At 34.2% G+C, this 15504-nt stretch overlaps 1 protein-coding gene across 5 annotated transcripts in view; it reads left to right on the forward strand.

The window, feature by feature from the left end:
• The window catches only part of PPP2R5A (protein phosphatase 2 regulatory subunit B'alpha), a 60636-nt gene that overhangs the window by 39804 nt on the left and 5328 nt on the right, over window positions 1-15504 (forward strand). For 2 of the 5 annotated variants that reach the window (XM_036442646.2, XM_036442643.2), the window contains 8 exons: window positions 2676-2806; window positions 3968-4027; window positions 4923-5031; window positions 5627-5680; window positions 10669-10719; window positions 10930-11049; window positions 11132-11259; window positions 12205-12306. In XM_036442646.2, coding sequence (XP_036298539.1) covers window positions 2676-2806; window positions 3968-4027; window positions 4923-5031; window positions 5627-5680; window positions 10669-10719; window positions 10930-11049; window positions 11132-11259; window positions 12205-12306 — 755 coding nt within the window. Of the gene's footprint in view, window positions 1-2662; window positions 2807-3967; window positions 4028-4922; window positions 5032-5626; window positions 5681-10668; window positions 10720-10929; window positions 11050-11131; window positions 11260-12204; window positions 12307-12896; window positions 12946-15504 lie in introns of those variants that run through there. The other 3 variants (XM_036442647.2, XM_036442648.2, XM_036442645.2) reach the window with 3 other exon arrangements.

Raw genomic sequence — 15504 nt, forward strand, 5'->3', positions numbered from 1 at the left:
AATTGTATTTAAAATAATAGCAGGTTGAGAGGAACAAATGCCTTAGTGTTTCCTCAGTGTAGAGCTTGAGGCATTTCAGTTGCTAGATTATTCAGTAGATTTTAAGGGGAACAAGAATAAAACTGGCATAGAGGGACCCATTTCCCATATTTACTCTAAATGCCTGAATTAACTGAGAAGCCAAGGCCCAGTCATTTTTCTAGCAGTTTGTATGATTGCTTTCACAGATAACTTCACGGAGGTATTCCTAGTGTATTGTTTTATTGCATAGCGTGTATGGGGATTCTCTGCTTCTAGATTTTGAAATTATTTGATTAGGTGATAAATATTAAGTCTTAGAGTCTAAGGTATAAATTTGGACAATTCATTTCTTCAAAAGAAGAAAATAATTGTATAGTTTCAGGTTATGTTCAAATCATAGTTTCAGAAGAAGGAAGGAAGGTAAGAATTATTGAGTACATTTTATGTGCCAAGCACTGTCCATATATTATATATAAAGAGCTTGACCATGTCCAGTTTTAGTCAGTAGATGGCACAATCAGGATTTGAACTTACACTCTCTGACCTCTGACCTTTTCTTTAAAAAAGCCAAAACAAAAAAGAATTAGTTTCAATCCTTCTCATTTTATCAATGAAGAAATAGGCTCTTGGGTTATAAGTTAGTCTTAAAAGTACAATTAGATAAAAGTATCAGTGTCAGAATAAGAAAGTTTCCTGAATACTAGTTTAGTATGTGTTTCATTGTGTTACTATTATATTCAATAAATTTGTTTAGGTTATATTTCAAAATAGGTTTCTTTAAATAGGGTTGACACTTTGCTAACAACTGTTCTCTAGTTAAATGTTTTCCCCAAGGATAAACTTGAACTAGACGTGACCACCTTAATTAAGGGCCACTGTTATTAATTTGAAAGCATATCTTCCAAGTATTATAACTCATCATCAAAAACTTGTATATGCGTGTTTTGAGTGTGTTAAGTGATTAGTTATTTTTAATTAGAATAATTTGAATTGAACTTAATAGGAACATTAACACAAATTCTCATGTTCCAAAGATGGTTTTATTGAAGCCTCATACAGTACTTTCATAAACTCATGCACAAAGCAAGACACTTGTTTAGGAGAATATAAATATGACAAAAGGCATCACTATCCTCAAAAAATATTAACTCTAGTAGAAGAGATACATATGTACACACTTACATGTAATTCAAGATAGAATGGAAAAAGAACTTCCAATGATGTTCAGAGCTTATGATCTTAACTGTAATTATCAATACCAAAGTACAGAACATAAAATTTCTTCACAACTTCATTCAAGAGAGATTATAATTTTTCCTAAGCAACACGTTTCATTTAAAATATAGTAATATATTTTTTGGCATAAGAAATTCAGTTTCTGTACCACTTTAAAAATGTGAGCTTTTGACTTTTTTTTTGAAGATCTCTTCTTATCCTATCTTTGCTAAAGAATTGTGTAAAGGTATAGGAAATTGATGATTTGACCAATTTGAACTGGCTTAAACTTTTCCAGCCATTTTAGAGAGAGAAGGAGAGAGTGAAACATCGATGTAAGAAAGAAAGAAACATCAATTGGTTGCCTCCCGAATACACTCTGACTGGGTATGTGCCCTGACCCAGAATCAAACCTATCACCTTTTTTGGTGTATGGGATGATGCTCCAATCAACAGAGCCACCTCGTCAGGGCTGCTTAGCTGACTTTAAATAAAAATCTGTGGTCTTTTATTTTAATGTTATTTCATGAACGATCTCCACACTGTTAACATGTATCTTCAATAATTTATCCTATTAACTAAATACTAATTTTTTAAAAATAAATTTTTGTTCAGATTATTACAATTGTTTCTCCTTTTCCTCCCTCCTCCCATAGCTCCCCTCCACCTGGTCCCCACTCCACCCTCTGCCCTTACCTCCTCTTTCTCCCCCCCCCCCCCCCCCCCCCCCGCGCCATCCATAGATACATTATTTTTGTCTCTTCCTGTACCCCCCACACAGACTGAGGATTATCAATCCCCTCCCATTCTATGCCCCTGATTCTATTATATTCATCAGTTAAAAAATAAATAAAAATTAAGAACAACAAATACTTATCTATCAACAAGTAAATCTAAAAGTCAAGTGAATTAAAAATCTAAGGAACAGAATAAATACTAATTTTTGAGCTGTTGGCATGGTGACTCAAATTTTTTTTTAAATGTAAAATCACACACAAAAACAGCCTTGGTTTGTGTGAATCTTTTTAGTAAATTGGAAATACACATGTGCACATGTATTTTAACTTCATTTATTTAATGACTTGCAATCTATAAGCTTCAGGATTTTTGCATGTAATTTTGACTTACTATCAAAAAGCATTAAAAACTCTTAAATTTCAACACTGAAATGGGCCATGTTTAGTAGTCAAGAGTGGGATAGAATTTTAAAATCAGTGGCAGGACAAAAAAGGTATACTTTTTGAAATGAAATAAATGAAGAGAAATTCTCTCTAAGCTTTTCTTTATCTTCACTAGTTAGCAAGACTAAAACCAATATAAGGCAGCATCTTTAAATTTAAAAAAAAAAGTTTCATGGGTTATCTAAAATCAGTATTAGAATAAAGTGAAGTTTTAGCTTGATTATTTTTAAAAAGTAATTTCTCAGCTTTTTTTTAAAGCTCCTGGAACTTTTTGATAGTGAAGATCCCAGAGAACGTGATTTCCTGAAGACTGTTCTGCATAGAATTTATGGGAAATTTCTTGGATTAAGAGCATTCATCAGAAAACAAATTAACAACATTTTCCTCAGGTAAATTGGTCATATATTCATATATAATGCTTTTTACCCCTTTTATATTTTCTTTTTAACTTTAACGAGACATTTTTAGCACATTTTGTGGACATCATTTGCTTGCCTCTAACTTTGTAGAAATGTATAACCTACTTTTCATTTATGTAGATAATAATGAAGTTTTTAATAGATAATACTGTTATTCACGTGTAAGATTTATTGTGAGGAGAATTTGTCTAATTATTTCCTTGAGTTTTTTTGTTTGAAAATTTTGTAAGAACTATTTAAATCAGCTCTTAGAAGTACTTTCATTTGATTTTCTGATAAAGGTAGTTAAATTTATATGTGATCTATCTTTTAGCTACTTTATAAGTGATAGTCTATTTAGTTGCCTCACAGTAGGAGATTTTGCTTTAATACCCACACTTAGGTTTGGTATGTTTGTTTTAAATTGAAGATCTGGCAAAATTAGGCTACAAAAAGAGCATCTCTCTCTCCAGTTTTATGTCATCCTCCCCTTGTCTTGTGTTTCTTTGAATTTGCCTCCCTGCTTTAAGGGTGATCTTAACATTGGAAAGCTAGGCAGCCTGTGTGGTTTAGGTTTAGAGAATTCTGAATGATGGTGGCTTTATTATACATGGGTTCTTTTCTCTTGGATTTTCCTGAGTAAGGCTTCCTATTTTAAAAAGTATTTCCTCGAGGAAACCCATCTTTCTCAAAGTTTTAAGTAAAAATATTTCAGGTGAAAGAATATTATCTTAACATATAGCAAGTTTTAACCAAAGTATATGCTTAAAATGAAATATTTAAAAGTATCTGGTTTAGCTCTGGCCAGGTGACTCGGTGGTGGAGTGTTATCCCACATGCTAAAAGGTTGTGGGTTCCATTCCCTGTCAGGGCACACAAGGGAGGCAACCAGTCAATGTTTCTCCTTCCTTCCTCTCTAAAAAATCAAATCATATCCTTTTTTGTTTTGTTTTTTTAAGTATCTGGTTTGGTAGGAAATAGGCTTTCTTTTATAAGATTGCTGAGAAGTAACTGATTTGGGGCAAAACCATTTATAAGGAATTCTTACAGCATTCTTGTACAGTTCTTATAGTTACCCTTGGGGGTTTACTTCTTTCTCTTAGTTTTCTGATATTTTGTTTTTCATTACATCTATCGTTATTTTAAATTCAGGTTTATATATGAAACAGAACATTTCAATGGTGTTGCTGAACTCCTGGAAATATTAGGAAGGTAGGTCAGTTTTGTGTTTTATTTTTCCTTGTTCTTTTTAAGAATTAAGTAAGTTTGAATATCTTATGTGTGAAAATCTTAGCTGGTGTTGGAGAAATTATACTTAAATATAGACTGCAAGACATCGTTTCTCAACTGAATTCTTATTATAGTTTTCTTTGGAGGGTCAGCATTTTTAAAGTACTGCCATGCAAGACATCTGTTTCAGAATAGGCTTCTTGCTTTTGAAGCTGTGGCATGTTTTATGCCCTATCTTGCCAGACTGCCTCAGAAATTTATAGGATCTGATTGGGAAGAGATGAAATAAGCTACAGTGAATCCTTTGATGAAGTTATAAGACTTCTTGTTCATAGGTTGATATACCATTCTTTATTCACCTGTTATTTTTAGAAGATTGTACAGCCTTTGATTTTAGTTTACATGAACATTTGCCTTCCTTATTAACTTGAGAAACGTTTAGACCCCTGTATTTATACTAGAGGAAGCTAAAATCTTTAGTAATTAACAGAATGACTATGGAGAGAATTACTTCTTAGTTTACGATCCTTCAATAAAATCAGAGAAACAACCCATTTACTTCAGAAATATTAAAAATTCTTATTGTAATATTGATTCTGACTTTAGGGATGAAAAAAATAAAGGTAACAGTGCATAAAGTGATAAGCTTATATAGGAAATGAAGATAGAAATTACTCACTGGAACATTAATTGGTAGTCTTATGAATGACTTAAAGACTTCATAGAAATAGTTTGTCTAAAGTAGTTTGAAGATGAGCAAGTAATTCAATACCAGGATCAAAGCAGAGCACAGTTCCTTATATACTGATGGCTATAATAACTTTTAGAAATAAGTAATAACTACTTAACCCTTCCCCCTGCCTTTTTTCCCCTCCAGTATTATCAATGGCTTTGCATTGCCACTGAAAGCAGAACATAAACAATTTCTAATGAAGGTTCTTATTCCTATGCATACTGCAAAAGGATTAGCTTTGTTTCATGCTCAGGTAAGCTTCAAAAAACTTTCAAGTGAAATGAATATTGTTTCAAAGACTGATATAAAGGCAGAGAAATTGAGAAGTACTGAGTTGGCGATTTTAAGTATATTTAAGCAATTTGGTTTTTAAGTTGCCCAAATAAAATTTTATAATTTAAAGTATTTTTAGTGTTATTAAATAAGGTCAGTGCATATTGAGTATAGACATAGGAAAGAAAATGTCAAGCTCTTTTCTAGTCCAGGCCCTGACCTACTTAATTAACTAAATGGCATCGAATAAATCCCACATAACTGCAGTGTTCTGTTTAGCTGCAATAACCTAGTGAGTCTCTCTTAGAGAATAATATATCAGCGTGGCATACATACTGAAAAGGTAAAATGTTAAGCTCTAGTCTTATTTCAATTAACTTTATATTCAGAAGTTATTTTCAAGGTAAAACAGTTATCCAATTGTGAATATACTAATTTTTATATAGTATTGAGATTAAGCTAGAGTAAAACTCATCAAAATGAGGTAGTCATTTTTGTTAGCTAAATATAAAAACCCTGCATCACTAAATGTTACTTCACTCAGTAATATTTATAAACTGTCCCTTCCATTTTAGTTAGCCTACTGTGTTGTACAGTTCCTGGAGAAAGATACAACACTAACAGAACCAGTAAGTGGTCTATTTATTTTTATATTTTGGGTCTACATTGGAGCATTTCATTGTACCTTTCTTTATACTGTTATATATCATTACAGAGTTATCAACAGTAGTAGTAATATACTTTAAACTAAAATCATTGACAAGGAATGAGAGGTTAACCTACATTCAAAGAATAGGGTTAGAAAGAGGAGTTCTAAGTTATGTGTCTTAAATAACTTAAATATAACTTTAAATATAAATTAATATTAACATAGTAGTTGAGATGGGTAATGACAGGATCAAATGACTACACTGAAATTTTATATACATATTATCTTCACTGATAATCTTTTTAATCTTCATTTACCTTTTAAAATTAAAATATACCATGGAAGTCCCAAAATTATTCCCTTGAGATATGTCTTTACAAATAGCATTTTTCCTCTTATTAATGATAAACAACATGATTGGGATTGAAAACGTTTCCTTACCTTTGGAGCTTAAGCTATAATCTTGGAATAAAGATTGTTTAGTTTATGAATCAGCATAGCAATTCACTATTTGCATTCTATTGCTGACTATTTAACTATCATATGAAGATTCAGGAGAAAATAAAAATGCTATGAAAATTAACTGAAGATTCAAGAAAAACAAAAGATGGCAGGGAGAAATAGTAAAGTATAAAAGAATAAAACCTTGGTGAACTGAAAATTTTAATAGTACTTTCTAAGTAACCTAAATCTGAGTATTTAAACTAAGAGTTTTTGAAGTATTGCTGAAGGTTTGCAGGATTTAAACTGCTGTCCCTAGGTGTGCTTGGAAACTTATGTTTTTAGTATTCTCCCTTATATTTTGAGTTTTTAGACTTGCAGTTATTTCTGAAAACAGCTAGAAATACTTTTAAAAACAAATCAGAAGAATTAGAAAGCCCACTTTGTACATGAATCCACATAAATTTCTGCAGTGGATTAAAACTTAATACAAATCCATAATTCATTAGAATTGAGACAAATAAAGCCTATAACATAACTGATGGTTCATGTTGGTGAATAGTAAACAGATATAATTTAAGTATATTAAATTAACATGGGTGGCTGGGGAGATTTCTTTTTAAAGAGGGATGATGGCCAGATGAGTTGGGTTCATGGAAATTGAAAGAGTAATGTAAATGCCTAAGTTGACAAAAATATTTTTCAATCCATGAGACACCTTGCAGTTTCTACCATCGGCTATTCCAGCACCAAAATTATGGCCATGTTACTTGGGTCTCAGCCTTAATATTCATTTCCTAGAAATCTGGCATTCATATCAAAGGTTCCTAAAAATTATAAATAAGCTGTGGCTAGTAGTTTTACATTCTATATGTACCTTAATTTTGCATTGAAATTATTTTCTGAAATAGAAATGACTATTTCTGTTTATGAAAGTAATCTGTGTTAATTTGGTTCACATAATACAAAATCAGAAAGCACAATGTGGAGGTAAATACTTATAAGTGAATATATTTCTAGAAAATTTTTCTATATTTATGTGTAGTTAAACAAATGGTGGGACAGTGCTTTTTTTTTTTTTCACCTCTCAATATAATGTGAGATGTAATATCTTTCCATATGAACCTGATTATTTTGTTCACTGGTAGCATCAGATTCCATTATAGATTACCCTAACATACAATTTAATTAATCTTCCATTAATGAGTACTTGAATTATAGTTTTCATTGTTATAGTCATATTGTTGGGTGAAAGGGTGTTTTAGGGGGTTGGATTTGTGCTGTGTCCTGTCTGTGGTGTTTGTTACAAAAAAATGTGTGTGTATTAAACCCCTCAGAACTATACATACTGCAAGTAAATTTTTAAACCTATTAGCCAAAGAATCCATGGAAATTTTAACATGTTCTAAGTTGCCTTCCACAGAGTTTAATTTAGATGCCTGTTTTCCCTCACCCTAGCAGGATATGAAGTTTAAAATTTTTTGCTGATATTAAAATTTTAAAAAAATATATTTTATTGATTTTTTACAGAGAGGAAGGGAGAGAGACAGAGTTTGAAACATTGATCAGCTACCTCCTGCACACCCCCTTACTGGGGATGTGCCCACAACCAAGGTACATGCCCTTGACTGGATGCTCTATCCACTGAACCAAACAGGTTTCAGCTGATATTAAAATTTGTTAGCTTAATAGATATGAAATATTTTAATTGGCTTTTTCATTATTTACAAGGATTGAGCCATCCTTTTAAATGGTTATTGGTCATTTATATTTCTGTGTTCTTGGCCTGCTTTTTATCCTTTTCCTGTATTTTGCAAATATTTTTGTTCATTTGAAGTTTTTCTTTAATTTTGAATATAGTTTTTAACTAACTTTGCCTTAAAGAACTAAAAAAAATTTTATGTAGTGGAATGTATTCATCATTATGGCTTCTGGCCTGACATGCTAAGAAAAATCTTTTGAGATGATCAAAATATTCTGTAGTATCCTATTCTGGTTATTTTATGTTTTATCTATAAAAACTTTATCCCATCTACAATTGTTTCCTAGTACTGCCATGACGAATTACCACAAATCTGGTGGCTTAAAATGACAGAAATTATTCTCGCACAGTTCTGAAGGACAGAAGTCCAAAATGAAGGTGTCAGTCAGCAGGGCGGCAGTCCCTCCAGATGGTCTAGGGAAAGTCCCTTCCTTGCCTCTTCCAGTTTCTGGTGTCTCTAGGTTTTCCTTGGCTTGTGGCTGCATTGCTCCAATCTCCCATTGTCTCTTCTGTCTCTGTGACTCTTAAAAGGATTGTTGTTGGATTTAGGGCCCACCCAAATAGCCCAGGGTGACTTTATATTGAGATCTTTAACTTTTAATTATATCTGTAAAGACCCAATTTTCAAATCACATTCATATTCATAGAGTCTAGGATTAGGATATACACACCATCTGAAATTGAAATTTGTGTGTGATAAGAGTAAGGAACTGCATTAGTTTTCTATTGCTGAATAACATTTAAAAATGTAATGGCTTGCTGAAACCGGTTTGGCTCAGTGGATAGAGCGTCAGCTTGCGGACTGAAGGGTCCCGGGTTCAATTCTGATCAAGGGCATGTACCTTAGTTGTGGGTACATCCCCAGTAGGGGGTGTGCAAGAGGCAGCTGATCAATATTCTCTCTCATCGGTGTTTCTAACTCTCTATCCCTCTCTCTTCCTCTCTGTAAAAAAATCAATTAAAAAAATTAATGGCTTAAAATAAACAACTCATATAAAGGCTCAGATGAGGAAGGATCTGCTTCTGAGTTCACATTTGTCAAAAATTCAGTTTCTTAAGTGCTGTTAGACTGAGGGCCTCAGTTTCTAGCTGGCAGTTGGCCACCAGTCACCCTCAATTCCTTGTCAACGTGGGCATTTCCAAATGTAGCAGGTTGCTTTACCAAAGTTGCAAGATGAGGCTTTAGAATCTGTTAGTGAAGTGGAAGTCACTAGGGCAGCCCACACATAAGACAGAAGAGTGTGAATTCAAGAAGTAAAGATCTTGGGAGATTAAGAGTCAGCCTACCAAAGGAGCTACATTTTTCCCCCCTAAATGGTGAGCCACCAGTCTTAGGTACTACTATTTAATTGACTTAAGTAACTAACTCATCTGTTTTTCCCCGTGGAACTGAAATGCCATCTTTGTCATATATTTAAACCATATGTGTGTGTGTGTCTAGTTATAACTGTATTTTATGTCTCTTCTGTCAGTTTTCATGCTAATACCATCTTGTTTCAGCTGCTATCAGTAGTTCAGGTTCCATTCCATTAATTTTCCCTCCTCTCCCTCCATCTCATTCATGGTTATTTGCTTTACATTTATAGCTTTTAGAATAAGTGTTTCTAGTTAACAATTCATTTGGCATTTGATTGAAATATTAAATTTATAGGTTAAGTATAGAAGAAATATCTACAATATTGAATCATGTTATTTACTTAATCTTTAATGATATTCAGTGATGTTTTATAGTTTTCATTGTATAAATGTTACGCATTTCTTACCAGTTGTTTTCTTTATGTACATCAGTTTTTGTTATGAAAGGCATTTTTCACTTGATTATCACTAATACTTTATTTTATGATTTTATCTGACCATATTGAATTTTTTTACTCATTTTAGTAATTTTTTCTACCCATTTAGAAATAGTTATTTTAAAATTATAAAAATGTATAATTAATATATACTTAGAGAATAAGTATAATTCTGATATTCCTTTCTAAAGTTATTCTTCAAAACCTTTTCATTTTACTGGATTAGCTCCAGCACAGTGTTCTCTCCAACTTTAATTTGAATGAGTTTTTCATTACTGGACAAGATCAGTAACTATAACAAATCCTAAAAGGCTGTCAAAGATCTATTTCCACAAAAGCACCAGGCCCAGAGAGTTTTACAGGCTGTTTCTAAAAAAGCATTGTATAATGCTTTCTGATATTGATAGCTTCTTAGTTCTGTCTTTCTAAAATTTTATCAGAATAAATATCAACTGTTCAAATTTTTTTGAGATATAATCTACAACTATGAGTGGAACCATGCTGGAATAAATTAGATAGTATTCTGTTAATATGCTGTTAGATTCACTTAGTTGCAAAAATTTGTATTATAGTTTGGTTATCAAGATTATGCTAGCTATTAAATAAACTGGGGAGCTTTCTGGTGCTTCATAATATTGTAGTTTATTTGTCTCTTAGTTTCTCCCTAAAATAACCTGTGCTCCTCAGCCCAGTAGTTACTATATTTTATTTTCTTATTAGCACTTACTGCTATTGAAATTATTTTTTTATATGTCTAATTGATAACATATGTTGATCTCTCTGCTTTATGCAAATCATGAACAGTATCTGGTACAAAAGCATTCAATAAACAAATAAAATCTGGGATACACTTAGATAATACTTCAGATAATACTTCAGAATGAATATTGATATAACCGCAATTACTTAAAATTTCCTGGAATTAACTAACTTCATTGCTTAATTACATTAGCTAAACTTTTCCTTTTGCAGGTGATCAGAGGATTGCTGAAATTTTGGCCAAAAACATGTAGCCAGAAAGAGGTAGGTTGGATTCAATAAAAATAGTACATTAAAACACTGGCCTTAGGGCTGTAAACCATATTTCTTTTGGCCCTGCTACTGAGCAGCTGCTCTATGGAGACTTGGTAGAATAACTGTCAAGTCCTTTTGAGTCCAATAAGATAATTGTTTAATGTTTTCTATATTATCATATAATTTGTCATGTTTCTTAAAAAAATTTTTTTAACCTAGGTGATGTTTTTAGGAGAAATTGAAGAAATCTTAGATGTCATTGAACCAACACAGTTCAAAAAAATTGAAGAGCCCCTTTTTAAGCAAATATCTAAGTGTGTATCCAGTTCTCATTTTCAGGTATGATGTACTCAACAAAGCCATATTTTATACTACTACTTTTATCTCTCGTTTTTGACATTGATAAATATTTTTCTTTCAGGTTGCAGAAAGGGCGTTGTACTTCTGGAATAATGAATATATTCTTAGTTTGATTGAGGAGAATATTGATAAAATTCTGCCAATTATGTTTGGTAGTTTGTACAAAATCTCCAAGGAACACTGGAATCCGTAAGTGTCTTTGGCTTTTTAACCTTTTATCTTTTGCTCTCCTAACTCATACATAAAGCCTATGCAGATTTGGAACTTATTCCATGGTTAACATCACATAGTACTATGTGTTTGTATCTTCTTAATTTGAATTTAAAATTACAAATCTCCCTGAAGGTAGGACTTTTAGTGTGACATTCTGCACCAGACCAGTATGTGGTCAGACCCAGCTAATATTTGTGGAGATGCGCCAATGCCAAGTTGGGTTGACCTGCCGCTAATAGCATTCTCATCTCTACAGGGAGTGCTTAAGGTCATGTAAGTGATGCTTAGTCGGCATATATTCTAAATTCTATGACAACATGTTCGTTTTGCTTCTATCGATTTTTTTAGATGAAGGGATAGAGAAACATTATTGACTGGCTGTTCCTGCATGCCCCTTACTGGTGACATATTGTTTTCTGAGTCAGCACTCAACTGCTGAGCCACAGCAGCTGGGTTCCGGTCCTTTAAAAGATGATTAGAGCAGCCGAAACCGGTTTGGCTCAGTGGATAGAGCGTCAGCCTGCGGACTGAAAGGTCCCGGATTCGATTCCGGTCAAGGGCATGTACCTTGGTTGCGGGCACATCCCCAGTAGGGGGCGTGCAGGAAGCAGCTGATTGATGACTCCTGTAAAAAAATCAATAAAGTATATATTTAAAAAAAAAAAAAAGATGATTAGAGCAGACATGAAGCTAACCATAGCATTTTTAGTGAAAGTTTAATCTGAGCATGATACATTGGTGAGAAACAGTTTGGAATCAGACCATCTCTATACCACTGGCTTTGTGACCTGTAGCATTTCCTCCTTTCATCTCTAAAATGGATTGAGTGAACCAGCCAACATTTAACTCCTTTCAGATGATAGTGTTACATTTCCTGCTAGAGACATCAATAACTCAGCACTGGCTTATTTTTCGTTTTAGGACCATCGTAGCACTGGTTTACAATGTGCTGAAAACCCTAATGGAAATGAATGGCAAGCTTTTCGATGATCTTACTAGTTCATACAAAGCTGAAAGACAAAGGTATTTGACATTTTAAATTAATGAGATATTTTCTCCAAGTTAGAATTATCATGTTTAAAAAATCAATTAAGCAGTATGATTTGAAAGTCTCAACACTTTTAAGTTAGTGGTTGGTTAGATTATGATTTTAATGTGAATCAAATCTGTTGGTTACTTTCTGAGCCTTAAACTTCCTCAGTCTTGTAGCACTTGAATGCAATGTGCTAAAAACCCGAATGAAAAATGAACAAGCTTTTTGTACTATTTCATACAATTTGATTTTTTATATATTTATGAAAAGCATTGTTGTCACCATGGACTTCCATAGTGAACTTTACTCTTCATCTACTCCTTGCACATAATAGTGTTTTTAAGCTCCCCATTTAAACAAGGTGGCATGTTAAAGTCATGGGAAGAGAACTAACGTAACGATATGCCTGTCACTCGTACTGTTAATACTTTGTTCCTTGCAGTAATATTTTAGAGAATAAAAGATAGTACACAGTATTTAGGAACTTGGCTTAGTGATTACCTCTTTTGAGAATTTCATAGATTATTACAAAATAATCTGAAATAATATGAGTGAGAAGGAAGTGGTTTTTAAACTTCAGGTGGGAGTAACCACTGTACTTGAGCCCACCTGTCATTTGAGGATAATAGCTACCATTTACTTCTAATGAGTATATTACCTACTCGGTTTGGAAAAGCTCATCTATTTCAATTAGACTAGGATGGCCTTTTCTACCATGACTATCAATAAGTAAGTCAATGCATTATTTCTTCTAAATAGCCCTCTGTTAGACAGGAATATATATTTGAGCCCAGGAACAAATGGAAAGAAAACATGACTAAATAATCATCATATCTTACTCTGCACTGATTAGTAACTCTGTCCCCTTAAATCATATTAGAACTATAAGCCCACATTCTTATATTCAAAATTGAAATTAAGTACTTTAAACAACATATAAAATAGATTAAATTTGTGTTTTGTTTTTGAGAGAAATGATTTGAAGTTTCCATTTGATGTGTAAGAGATGAGAGAGCAAGTTACAGTCTGGTTAGTGCCTAGGAAAGTGATACATTCCAGCGGAAAATGGTCTCAGATTAACTTCAAGGCCAATCTCATATAGAATCTTATATAGAAGAGTGATCTTGACCTAATAGTAACTACAAGAGGTCCATGTAAAAGTACTTTGGTCAAGACTTCCAGTTAAATAAACATCTCCCACATTAAAAAAAAACAACAAAAAGCCAATAAACTCATCATTGAGAACCACCCAAAGACTAGCTGAACAGAACTCATAACTTCTTTAAGGAGTCTGATGGGAGGGATATCTTGACTGCAGAGGTGTCCCCTCCCCCCTCCCCCCCAGGAGTGAGGGGCGCCAGTACAGGTAGGAATGCCCATTACATCTGGCTGTAAACACCATCAGGGATTATGTCCAAGTGAGAAAGAGGGCTGCTGAAGTCCCAGGCATTCCCCTTGAGGGGCCTGCACCAGGGACCTACAGGGCAAGACTTGGAGGGGCAAAGCAGCTTTCGGAAATGGAAGCACTGGTAGGTACAAATCTGAGCTCCCCATTAACCTCGCTAACACATGCTCCTGCGTTGGTGAGTCCTTAAAACTCAGTCCCATTTCTGAGGGGCGGGGAAACTAACAAAATAATTTATATGCGTATCCCATGGACACAGACAATTGGGTGGTGATGGAAGTCAATGGAGGGCGGGGGAGGATGACATCCTGTAATATTTTTAACAATAAAGATACTTAAAAAAAAACAAAAAAACCTCTGTCCGATGCCATCTGCCTTGGCTTGTGCTGTGGACTCTAAGGTCCAAAACCACCAATCAGATTGGTCTCAACTTGTGCTGTAATTTCCATTAGGTGGCTCCAAGCTAGGAATTAGCTGTGGCCATGGTAGCTCAGAACGTAGTTTCCAATAAGCAGCCACAGATCTCAGCTCATTGTGCTGCCCAGCACTATTGGCAGCCAATCTTGGTTTGCCACATACCCTCTTTCAAATGCCTCCAAACACAGCACAAGTGACAGTCAACCACAGATCACTTTGCAGCTCCCACCAGATGGCCCCAAGCAGGGCACAAATGGCTAATATGGGCCTTCCCTCCACACCTCTCAAAACCAAGACACCTGTTAGCCAGCTTCATTTAAAACCAGAGAATCCCTACCCAACCAGCTCACACCACAGCTCCACTAAAGCACCTCCTGCTACATGGAGTCAGTATCCACACAGCAGTTTATCTGCTGTGGTCACTGACATGCTGACAGCAATCGAGACAAAACGGAAGGGCACCCATCTCAAGGGCCTCACAGGGCACTTACTACATAAGATAACTCTGCCAAGTCTGAGAGATATAGATTGACCTAATAAAAAGTAACACGCAGAGTCAGCCAAAATGAGACAAAAGATATATATACCAAACAAAATATTAGGACAAGACAAAGGACTAAATGAAATGGCAGCATGCAAGCTACCAGAAGCAGAGTTCTAAATACTAGTGCAAGGGATGTTCAATGAACTAAGGGAAAAAAATAGATGTAACTCATTGAGAAGTTTGGAAGAGAGATATGGAACATAAAAATGGAGATAGGAAGAATGCATTACAGGGAATCAACAGATTAGAAAAAGCAGAGGGATGAATCAGAGATCTGGAAGACAATAAAAAATAACCAAATTTGGAATACAAAAATAATTTTAAAAATGAGAATAGTTTGAGGGACCTCTGGACCAACATCAAACATAACTTTTGTATCAAAGGACGAGAGAGCGAGGGATTAAAAACCTATTTGAGGAAATAATGACTGAAAACTTCTCTAACCTGGTGAAAGAAATACTCATATTAATCCCAGAGTCCCACATAAAGGCACATCATAGCCTTGCCTGGGTGGCTCAGTTGGATGGAGAGTCCTGTACAAAAAACTGCCAGTTTGATTCCTAGTAGGGGCCCATATGGGAGGCAACTGATTATGTTTCTCCCTGTTTCCCTCCCCCCTTCCTCTCTAAAAAGCTCAATAAAAAGACCATTATAATTTTTAAAAGGTTAAAAGAAAATCTTAAGAGCAGTGAGTTGCATACAAGGGAGCTCTCAAGACTGTCAACTGATTTCTCAACAGAAATTTTGCAGACCAGAGGGATTGGCATGAAATATTTAAAATAAGAACCAAGGACCTACCCAGCAAGACTATCATTTAAAATA

Source organism: Pipistrellus kuhlii, unplaced genomic scaffold (genome assembly GCF_014108245.1).
Source record: "Pipistrellus kuhlii isolate mPipKuh1 unplaced genomic scaffold, mPipKuh1.p scaffold_m20_p_18, whole genome shotgun sequence".
NCBI classification, from domain to species: domain Eukaryota; kingdom Metazoa; phylum Chordata; class Mammalia; order Chiroptera; family Vespertilionidae; genus Pipistrellus; species Pipistrellus kuhlii.